General features: G+C 41.1%; 1 protein-coding gene across 1 annotated transcript; it reads left to right on the top strand.

Moving 5' to 3' along the window:
• Positions 1-1060: 1060 nt before the first annotated feature.
• LOC134794507 (uncharacterized) lies at positions 1061-10844 on the top strand. Its single transcript, XM_063766321.1, has 9 exons — positions 1061-1437; positions 1980-2379; positions 4653-4822; positions 5288-5471; positions 6289-6426; positions 8026-8192; positions 8528-8671; positions 9008-9493; positions 9947-10844. The coding sequence occupies exons 1-9, from the start codon at positions 1411-1413 to the stop codon at positions 10262-10264; spliced, it is 2034 nt and encodes a 677-aa protein (XP_063622391.1). The 5' UTR covers positions 1061-1410; the 3' UTR covers positions 10265-10844.
• The last annotated feature ends 1107 nt before the right edge of the window (positions 10845-11951 follow it).

Here is an 11951-nt window from a genome sequence, read left to right as displayed (position 1 = left end):
TGGATCATTTAGAACCGAATATAAAGAACAAAGCAAGCGGACACTACGTCGTTGACGGATGGGAAGCCAGCCAAGCTGAGAGCGAAAAGCAGAGATATATATAATCGTATTTGCGGAGGCAAATAATGAACCGAATACAGTTATTGAGAAGGCGATCCAATTTATCAAGAAGTTCTTCGGTTAGGTCCGGATAACACACATCACCGTAATCAATAATAGGTAGAATAAGAGTGTTTATTAAAAGAACTTTAGTCTTAATGGGCAAAAAGTGCTTAAGCTTGTTAAGAGAATGAAGAGAGCCCATGACCTTCCGGCTGACCTCAGAAACCTGTGCTCTCCAGCTCATAACACTGTCCAGAAAAATGCCTAGGTCCTTAACACTCAGGCTGAAATGTATTATTGGTGTACCGTTGAAGTTTACTGGGGCAACCGTGTCAAGGTCCAGACTGGCAATCTGCCGAGAACTACCAATAACAATGGCTTGGCATTTAGACGGGTTCACAAACAGCCCATACTTCTCGGACCACTGTTGGATGTGCACCAGGTCCAGGTTGAGCTTTCCAATGGATCGCGACAGATTTGTCACTTCACACTGGTCGTAAAGCTGCAGATCATCGGCATACAGGTGGTGGGAACAACGAAGACCAGTGGCCTATTTTATAAAGCTACAAGTTACAATTTACAAGCGGAAGTCTCGTTCTAACACATAGGGTTAGAAAGAGACTTCCGCTTGTAAATTGTAACTTGTAGCTTTATAAAATAGGCCACAGGTGTGATGAAATTAATGAAAGTGGAAAAAAGGAGCGGAGATAGAATTCCACCTTGAGGCACGCCAGTCACAAGATCACACCAATATTATTACGTTGTGTTTTTTCATATAAAATTTGACCTTATTTTCCAGTTTAGGACATTACAATAAACAATCCATAACAACTCATAACAGCCGTACGTACTATATTATACGTAGACTACATCAAAGAGTAGTATAATATATAATATATCGACTACATAAACCGTGCGTGAGTACCAGTGAGTAAGCAAGTTCCATTAAAGGCCAGTTTCAGATTTTATACATGGCAACAAAATACATTTGACATTTCGAGTTTTTGACATTTGACTGACAAGTTGTAACCAGTCAGCTTGTTTTGATTGAGATTGACTCTGAAAAGTCTGAAACAAATCCTAAAACATTTTGTTCTACTTGCTAGTCTTATATCATTAATTTGTTTTTACTCGAACTGTGAAGTGCATCATTAAATTACTATGGATCTGTAAAACTGTTTATTTGCTAGTGTTTCTATGTACGACTTTCTCAATGTAAATTTCCACTACATGACTGATTTGTTTTACTTACAAAGAACTATAAAATAACTTGTGTGTTTGTGGTTAATAAGGTAATAAAATATCACAATGAACAATAGAAGTGCAGCAGGGCTGGTAAGTTTTCAAACATATACAACATATTGTATTTCTTCAGGCTTGGGAGCTTCATTACATTATAACTTTAAAATTTCAAACATTTGCATGTTGCAGAGAGAAAACGCTATTGCTGGTGCAAGTTTTTGCTCTGTGCATGTGTGGGTTCAAGGATGCTGCTAGGGAAACAATATGATGTATGAAATATCATTTATTATGAATTATTTCAACTGCCAATGCATGCTCATTATCTTGCTTTACCTTACATTCCTATACCTATTAACTAGAGCAGTGGTTTTCAAACTGTGGGTAGTCGAGAAGCCTCTGCCAGCCTTATGTATTGAAACAATACATAAGCAAAACTTATTGTTCATACTAAGAGGGTTGCCTCTAGGAAATGTTTGAAAAACACTGAACTAGAGCAACAGATATTTAAAACATCGTGTTTTTTTTTTACATCTAATCTTATAATATTTAAAGAACCAATCTATTTGCCATGACTTTTTGGATTTACAGTTGATTTGTGTAAAATAGTTATATTTATTTAATATTTCATCTTCCAGCGTCGTTCAGCCATAGCAGCGCGTATTCGGATAAGAGAAGAATGGTCCGAGCTGAAAGGCCCCGAGGAGATAAAAAAACAGCTCAATCGAATCCCAGAAATAATACGAAAACAACAGAAGCCAGTGACAAGCGCCAGCAAGCTCGTAGCCCAGAAAGTTAAATTCACTAAAACCAAAACGAATCCTAAAGTTTTAAAGAAACGGAATGAAAATATTACAAATTTACCAATATCAGATAGGAACATGGATGTGGGCGCGGATGCGCTCGCAGGGGTGGTGGCGCTAGTTGATGTGGGGACGGAGACTCGGGCACTGGCTCTTAGGGCTGCTCTGATGGCGCTGGGAGCCACGGTGGTGCCGGCTTGGAGCCCCTTTGTGACGCATCTTGTGTGGACTCAGGGCAAGTATAATTTTTTCACTTCTCATGCTCAAAAAGTGCACCTTTATGTCGTGCGTAGACGACATAAAATCGCATTTTATGCTCTAGAGCATAAAGTAAAATCATCTATTACGACCCTTATTGACTTAGCAATAAAGTCAAACTGCCAGCCCTGCCGGCGCGCCCCCGACCGGCGTGCCCCGCGCCTCCGACCGGCCCAAGAACAATTTTCTTTAGTCTTGAATAAATACGTTAAAATAACCTAAAATATTTCATTTTTTGTATATTTTCCTCGCAATCGAAGTGAAAAGCAGAGTGTACAACAAGGGCATAAATGTCCATTTTTACCCTCGTCTACTATTTTGGTCTTCACTTCGCTCAGACCAAAAGATTGCCTCGGGTAAAAATAGGTCACTTTATGCCCTTGTTGTACAATCTACTATTGTATTGACTGCTTAAATGAGCTTATGGTCATATAGAACTTGCAACCTTCTTTGTTACAATAATAATTAGCTATGGTTTTATACAGTGTTGGCCGAAAGTTAATGCGAATTGAAAATGTTGGCCATTAACCATTATAAATTGAACCTTAAACCGTAATGGACGATTACAGTTTACGGTTCAATTTATAATGGTTAATGGCCAGCATTTTCAATTTGGATTAACTTTCGGCCAACACTGGTTTTATATCAAACTTGACATCTAACTTCAAAGTGTAAGAAAATGAAATTTTGAGTTGTTGAATTAAAGTTGGGTGCTCCAAGTGATTAATAAAATAGATGGATGAAAAGAGTATTATAATATAAGTAAAAATAATGTTTAAGAGCAACTTTATTAAGGTAATATTTTGGTAAAATTTTATAACAAGGTGTCACTCATTTAATCGCCATTGTCGTTTCAAAGCACAGGTAAATGTTAATAGAATTATCAAAAAGGCATAGAAGTTTAAACACTTTGAACATGAATACACAAATACAACTATGTACATTTACAAATGGCGGCCTTACCAAATGGCATGTTTTACATGGAATACCTCCGGAATCCACAGTTTTATAAGGGCAAACTAACACTCTTATTTTAAATCCATCAATTTAATGTAATAATAATTATTAAGTAGGCGTAGGGATGTAAGTAGGCGTAGGGATGTGACGACCCCATCGCCCGCTGGTTTTACCAGTGCAATCAGTCAACGCAGGGCAGCTTGTGGCGAGCTGTTGGGGATTAGCGACCTCACGTACCCGAGTGCTCCTGGAGAGTTCTGTTACCCGCAAGGAGGGTGGGTGGGACAGGATTCTCTGCCTCTGGCTTGCCTTAGCCGGCCGGCCAGAGTGGAGTCGTTAGAGCTATAAGCTCCAGGGGTGGAAGTGAAATATGCATAAGACGCGAGTTGGCACAGTGGCTGTTAACAGCCACTGGGTAGAAAGCGGCGCACACCTCTCGACACCCCTGAGCCGCTCACACCGGTGTTGCCCTTGAGCCATCCTAGATGTCGCTTTTTGTGGGGGCCCATCTTGTGAGGGCGAGTCACCGTCTGCCGGATATAAAATTGCATACCGTTTTATTAGGCAGGCGTCCGGTTTTTTACCCCATAGCTCAATTCTTAGTCCATCGCTTTCACCCAATAACCTAGTTCATTTTAGATTCCATCAACTCTCAATAGTCCTTACACCCTGGCGGGTGCTGCCTCTGCGTGCGTCCCATGACACGGGCAAGGGCAGCCTCCGCTCGGTGTACCCCTTACATTTCATTAAAGTGTCAAAAGGGCCTCTACGTGTTGGCTTCGGCTCCGCGCACGCCTCCCAAAGGTCCGGAACACCATTGTTCCGTGATGGGAAAGACATACAAATAATTATTATAAATAACCTAACTAAAGAGGAGAAATAAATAAGGAGAATAATAATAATATAATAATATAAGCCTTTTATTCAGACAAATTTTACAGTTTAAGAGTTTACTTATGATTGTACATAACTTATCAAAATATATAATTTAACTTATTACTATTTCAGACAACATCGGTTTGGTCTGTATGCCGTTTGGCAAAGGCCTCTTCCATCCATTTCCATTTTTCCCTGTCTCTCGCCAGTCTAGTGCACTGTCTCCCTGCGAATTTTACAATTTCGTCTTCCCATCTCATTTTTGGTGGTGCTTGTTTTCTTTTTCTATCTTTCAGGATATAATTCTCCATATAATTCTCTTGCTCCATTTCTCTTTGCCTCTGATCATATGTCCTGTCCACCTCCATTTGAGTGATTTAACTTTAATCAATTTAATGTAGTAACTAATATTTGAAGGTGGTTGCCGCGATACTCGCGCCAAAGCCCGCGCCTTGGCCTGTCGTCTGGTATCACCGCTGTGGGTGGAGGCCTGTGCCTCTTGTGGACGTCGGGTCACCGAAGCTGCCTTTCCTGCTGCTGCGAGGCCTAGTGATCTACCCTCTCCTCGAGCATTAAGGATCATGCTGGTATGTATCTTTATATGGTTACTATTACATTATGATCTAAGAAAACCAGGTATCTGAAACCCGCGTTAGTCTGTCAAATAGTATCTCCGCTGTTGGTGGAGGCCTGCGCTTCTAGTAGACGTAGTGTTACGCTGTGCGGACTACCTGTTTAAGTGTGGTTGGTGAGACTCACCAGCATGCGACTGCGGGGCCCCAACTAGACTATACACCACATTATTCTATACATAGTTGCCCGATAGGGAAATTTATCGGAGAGGCCGATATCTAAATTCTTTACGCTGCCCAATGCGTGAAGAATTTAGATATCGTATTGTAAATATTGTAATTGATAATTAGCGACTCAGTAAATGCCAAACGAATAAATAAAGTGTTATGAAAGATGCCAGCAGATCATATAAAATTCAATCTCGTAATTTACCATAACTCAATATTACACTGATTCACATAAATCCATTATCATTTCAGAAACGAGCCGAAGCAGAGAATATCCCTTTAGCAGACCTACTCAACAAGGAACCAAACAACCCCAAAGAGCAAAGACTAAGGATATCGAGTGAAACGGAGCACGATACTACAGCAGACACGTCTACGGATCGGGACACGTCTACCGACAAGGACACGTCGCATGAGCGCTCCAAGGACAGCACAGGTAATTATAGTCGGACTAAGCTAGCCTAAGAAGCTATAGATGGTCAAGCAGATCTTGTCAGTAGAAAAAGGCGGCAAATTTGAAAAATTTAGGCGCGAAGGGATATCGTCTCATAGAAAATTTGAATTTCGCGCCTTTTTCTACTGACAAGATTTGCTTGACCCAGTATAGATAGAGTGACCAGCTAATATACCTGGGTTGACAAATTAACAGTGTTAGAAGTTGAATCCCAGAGATCAAGCGCCGAATTGCCATGGCGTAAAATGCAATGACCCGCCTCCAAACCAGCTGGAGTTGTGTGTCGACAAAGTATCATCCCTTACATCCCTAGTGCACAAAACGCTCAGGTTGATAAACAAGACCAAGTGCGGGTAGTTCGAAAAACTCGCGCGGCTAGATGTTGATGTCAACTTTAGCCAGGCTTCTCTGAGACCACAGAGACAACGCCGTCCCGTCCTCGAAACGTCGGAGATAAATTTTAAAACTTAAATACGCGATTAAGTCCCGTTTTACAATTTAATAATCTAACCTAACCTTCACGAAAGACGCAAGGAAACTCGGCGGGACTTGCGTGTGCGTGACGTGTACGTGCGCGTGCGGCGTTGTAGTATACAGATTCTTATGAGAGACGGCACACCGCTTGCGTGACGTGTGCGTGTGCGGCTCCAACATTTTAGCGCACGCACACGTGCACGTCACGCATTACGCAAGCCGGTGTGCACAGGCCTTTATTGTTTTAGAACCTATACCGGACCGGTCCCTGGTCTGTGTCAACGGTATATTCTCTTGTGTTCATATTTTTGTCGTAATATTCCAGACCCGACAATCCGTGTGAACACGTTGCCCCGCGGCGGGGCAGCAAAGATGGCGGCCGAGACGCCGGCGCAGCCGCCCAAGTCGCGGCGGAAACTGTTCACGCAGAAGGAGGCGCAGGACCTGACTGATGATGACGATGGTAAGGAAAACTCTTACCCCCCTTATTCATAAAACTTTACGGATCTGATTTAGTTAAATTATGTTTTATCCCTTTCTTACAAACACATAAGTCAAAATGACAAATAAGGACAAACGATTATTAGCTAATTGAGGTTTGTGCGCGTTTATGAATAAGGGGGTTTGAAAATAAAAACTTAATCTACTACTTACTTAGGGGTACTTAATCGAATTTAAACTGTTGCGAGACATACTAAACGTGAGACGCGCGAGTGACTTAAAACAAGTGAGTCTAAACCGTAAAATTCTTCGAGCAACACCGGCTTCCGACACATCGGAAGGGAGGGGCCCAAGCGATATCTCACCGTACAAATCTTTCTGCCATTTTTCGCGGGGGGAAAGGTGCACACAGTCGCACTTCTCACACACTTACATACAGAATCCAATCTGTAATGACGACACAAATACATAGAAAATGACACACGTCAAAGACAAATCTTGCAAACCTCGATCTCTATTTGTGTACGGACGAGTGACAAGTGTCACAACACGCACACTAACACATTTTCGTTGAAGTATGTTATTGTATTCTGAGAGATGAGAAGTCGGATTTGTCGCTCGACCGATCCGCAATTTATACTGAGCGAGCAAAATCGATAAATCCAACAATTACATGAGACTAAAATATAATAATTGTGTTTGAATGTAATTAAACGTATGATATGTAAAAAAAATATTACATGTGAAATGTAACACTTTCTTTTTGTAAATTTGATGTCCCCGACCTCTTTTTATAACAAAAAACCGAGCAACCAGGAATTTTTGTGCAGCAGTGTTCACGCGCGCGTCTGGACTCGGTCTAGTGAAAAATCCAAGTGCAACTAGTTTTATTACCCGCGCTAGATTAGATTGACGCGCTAATCTTGTACCTCGGCAGAGGGGAAATAGTGCGAATGCCGCCTCCCTTCCGTGTTGCTCGAAGGTAAAATGATTCAATATAGGGTACTTTCCGGTAAATGCATTTATTTATGTCTATAGCGAATATTTATTCCTGAGTTATCGATGTGCTTTACCTATGTATTATGTAGGCTATCTATTATGCTATGTATATCGTCGTCGGTTACCTATAGTATAGTATACATATATTTTGTTTAGTTTGGAGCTAGCCTGATGTATGTAAAACTGTCCTGTCCCTGTATATTTTTAGTAATATTACGTGTTAAACTTTTTAATAACTATAATTAGTTATTAAAAAGTTGCCTTAGCGATCCAAAGAGAATCTTGGCCTCCGAAACGAGAGCGTGCCACCTGTCCCGATCCTGCGCAACTTCCTGCCAGTTACTGACGCGAAGCTGAAGCAGATCCGCCGTCACACTGTCTTCCCAGCGATACATGGGCCGACCCACCGGACGGCTACCAGTCGGTCGTCCCAAGAACGCCCTCTTGACAGCCCGATCTCCCATTCTTAATAGGTGACCGAACCAGCGAAGTCTGTGGGCTTTCGTTTCGCCGATCCGATGATATTGGGTTCGGCCACTAACTGCTCTGTCTCGGGATGTTTCCGGATCCTCCAGGTGAAACTTTTTAATAACTGTTTATATTTATTTTGTGCTAATTCCAGACACCCCCGCCGTCCCAAAGCGCACCCCGTCGAAACTAACTCTCCGCGAGCGTAAAGATCTCGCCCGCGCCGAACGCATGGCGCGGCGCATGCTGGGCAACACCACACACACGCCGGCCAAAACCATCACGCAGCAGATATTGTCTCAGACCGAGGCTCCAAGAATTGTAAGTATAAGTATTTCTAGCTGTCGAAAAGAAGCTAGAAAGTGAGCAAATCTCAAAAAGTTTGTACATTTCGATCACATCTTAGATTTCTATAAAAATTGGTATGCTGGTAAAGTACATGAAGCTGAACAACTTCTATCACATTTCCCAAAATGTCCCAGAAAGTTTCTAAGAAACATTCCTTTTTTGTTACCAAATGTGTAAGGAAATCTGGTAACAAAAAAGGAATGTTAAATGTACAAACTTTTTGAGAATCGCTCGAGTATGGATCACAAGTTAGTTTCAAATCAACTCTTTCCGGAGCCGAAACAGTAGTTTCTACTTATTTTGTGAAGCTCGCTTTAAAACTAACTCTCGATGAGTGTGAAAATCTCGCCCGCGCCGATCGTATGGCGCGGCGCAAGCTGGGCTGCCAGCCTGCCACACCGGCCAAAACAATCACGCATCAGATATTGTCTCAGACCGAGGCTCCAAGAATTGTAAGTACTGTAAGAGTGTAGAGGTATCATCAGATAAATCTCTAAATCTCTCCCAGGATAGAGCTTTGAGATTTTTATTTTATTTAGACAGGCGGCGAGCATGGTATGTGACTAAAAGCACGTGAACTAAACCGTAAAATTAGCTTAATCTACAGTTTAAATTCGATTTTCTAAAAGCTGTGGTGGGCGTGACTCCTAAGGACAGATTTCTGTATCTTATAGTTGATGTTCTCTCACTGCCCCGTTTGGACCATAGTAGCGAACAGCAAAATTGCATGGGCACATTATGAATGAAATCCATCACTTACTTAGTTGCTTATGCTATGCTATTTTCAGGTACTGACAGGAATGTCACGCACCGAGCGTCAAGCCACACAAACCGCCATCAAATCTCTCAACGGACGAGTCCAGAAACAAGTCAACCCCCGCACCACCCACGTTGTACTAGGCTCTTGCGTCTCCGACCGAAACGACCACACCGGCGTACAACCGCTAGACCAAAGTCACTGTTCCAAAACAACAAATACTAGGTGTCTAATACCAAGTACAAATACTAGGTCAGACATTCCTAGTACAAATAGTAGGTCAGAAATACCAAGTACAGATACTAGGTCTGAAATACCAAGTACTAATACTAGGTATGGAATACCGAGTATGAGTCAGAGGTGCGGGGTGGAAAAGGCGCGTACTTTGAATGCGTTACTAGGTGCGGCGAGGGGGTGTAGGGTGGTGTACTCGCAATGGGTGACGGATTCGGTGGAGGTGAAGAAATGGTTGCACCATCATGGGTACGAGTTGTCGCATTTGAGGAAGATTTCACAGGTAATTTTTATTTTATTTTATATATGTATGTGTCGAAGTTTATTTCATATATGTACGTGTCGAGCGCTGGTGGCCTGGCGGTAAGAGCGTGCGACTTTCAATCCGGAGGTGCGGGGGACGAGGTGAGCGAGGTCCCGTGCCGTGATTGGTCGTTCAAAGACACGGACGTCACACAAAGACACTTTCGACTCGATAATGGAGTAATACTACCGTATTTGTGGCAGAGGGGGTAGAGCTACTATGCTCAGTCTGGAGGATGTCTTGTCTGTGGTCTCTGGTCTCTAGCAAGACGCACTCAGATTCCATCCTTTTGATGATACCCATACATTACCTAACCAACAAAGATCGGCGGGGGTGAGCTATTTGCCTTATAATGTGACGTAAGACATGTCAAATTATAAGGTACAGCTCACCCCCGCCGATCTCTGCTAATCAGTCAAATATTCTTTCCAGAAAGCTCGCGTGGAACGCTCCGCTCTCGGCCGAACATGCTCCGACTACGCTTACGACATTTTCCGAGGCATGCGAGTCCGTGTATCCCCTCACACTGAGCAAAAAGACGCAGCACAACAACTGTTAACACTCTGTGGTGGTGTTGTACAAAATGGCGGCGGTTTACAAGATGGCGGAACGCAAACAGCTGACTTTGACGTTTGCGTGGGGAATGGGGAGGGCGAAGTGAGCTCCAAGTGGGTGTTTGACAGTGTAGCAGCCGGTAGAATGAGGACTACTAGGAGATATGTGAATCTCGGTGTCGAAAATGCGAGATAAAGAAGTTAAGTTGCGGTTTTTGTGTGTTTATTCTATGTAACAAAGTTATAAAATAATAAAAATGCCCATGTTATGACATCTTACGAGGCATTCGAATCCTGAACGAAAAGACGCTGCTATACAACACAACTGTTAACTCTGTGGTAGCGTGGTTCATGAAAGATGGTGGACAATTCCAAGATGGCGGAACACAAACACAACATTAAAGTTGAGAAATAGTGAGCGTGTGTATATCATTTAGAAGTTCTAATAGGTTGTGTTCTAAATTAGAACACCTGGGTCCTCTTAGCTTCTGCCACTGACATTTGCCAATAATAATTGTATCTAACATATTTAGCCAAATATTGTAACAATAACTTCTTACAGCGGTAGGTGATAATGATAATCTTGGTTTTGTTCCAGTTACTTTCAAGATTTTTTTTTTCATATTACGAGTAATAAGCATTATAACATTTATAACGTTATTTAAAGCAAGTCAATAACTTATTTATTTTGTAAATATAATAAAGGCTAAGTATTGTTATTTAATGAATATTATGAAATTTTGTAACTTTAGAGGAGACAAGCTCGTCTTGTTTTTATTATTTGGTTTTTATTTATTATAAAGCGAAATTGGCATGAGAAATTATTGTTTCACTTTAGTGTATCTTCCATCCAACCATACCCAAGTAACATTTTAGTCCTATAATTTTAGTTTTTATCGCCAAAAGCTTGTATAGACGTCGTATTAAGGTTTCAGAGATGACCACCTGTCGTATAAAAGCGCTTGGCAACACCTTTTTGCTCTATAGGCTTATACAGCTAATATATTCTATAAGCAATTGATGTAAAGGTTTACTTCATCATTTTATAGAGCCGTTACAGGCGTGTACTATAACAGGTTCAAATATAATCACTATAGAGCAATATTACTGTATAATAGGTCCCTGCCAAGCCGCTATAGTTTTGTGTTTTAACAGTGACAAAAACCCAACTATACAACTATTTTAGGATATAGTGGCTTTAGAGATCACTGCTATAGTACATAATACTTTAGTAGTTTGCGCTATTAAGGTTCCCTGCAAGCCGCTATAGTTTTGTGTTTAAACAGTGACAAAAACCCAACTATACAACGATACTCAAAGGTTAACTGGAAGAGATCCCTCAAAGGGATAAGTTCGCCTTTGTACTTCTTACTAATTGTATGTTATTTTTGATATGTCTTTTTGTACAATAAAGAGTTTACTACTACTACTACTATTATAGGATATAGTAGCTTTAGAGATCACTGCTATAGTACATAATACTTTAGTAGTCATATGAACACTATTATAGAACTGTTTTGCTCTATAGTAGCGTTTTTGGGACATATTTATAGCGTTAAAAAGCGCTTTAGTAGTTTTTAAATCCCTATTATATCTCATCGCTGTAAACGTCACAATGACTCTTTATATCACAAAACTGTTGTATAGTGGTTTTGTTTTTTCTTTTAAAAGACAACAGCGTTATAGCTGAGTTTTTATGTCTTTTATAAACCGAGTTAGATACATAAAGGTAGAAAACGACTACTTGTAAATGATCAATTTGATCTGTAATGGCTACTTATATCTTGCTTATATAAGTTCAGGCCTAAGCCACATAATGTGGTTCCGTACAAAATATTTTTATATTTTAATGAATTGATAAAAAAGACCCCAGTGATATTATT

This window comes from Cydia splendana, chromosome 1, assembly GCF_910591565.1.
Source record: "Cydia splendana chromosome 1, ilCydSple1.2, whole genome shotgun sequence".
NCBI lineage: Eukaryota > Metazoa > Arthropoda > Insecta > Lepidoptera > Tortricidae > Cydia > Cydia splendana.
The sequence above is the reverse complement of the archived record's forward strand: the minus strand, read 5'-3'. Positions and strand labels throughout refer to the sequence as shown.

What these genes read in the sequence shown, in the direction of transcription:
- LOC134794507 (XM_063766321.1), top strand. Translation starts at nt 1,411, where the DNA reads ATGAACAATAGAAGTGCAGCAGGGCTG. An exon ending in GCATCTTGTGTGGACTCAGG is followed by an intron (nt 2,380 to 4,652) that starts GCAAGTATAATT and finishes TAATATTTGAAG; the next exon opens with GTGGTTGCCGCGATACTCGC. An exon ending in AGACCGAGGCTCCAAGAATT is followed by an intron (nt 8,672 to 9,007) that starts GTAAGTACTGTA and finishes TGCTATTTTCAG; the next exon opens with GTACTGACAGGAATGTCACG.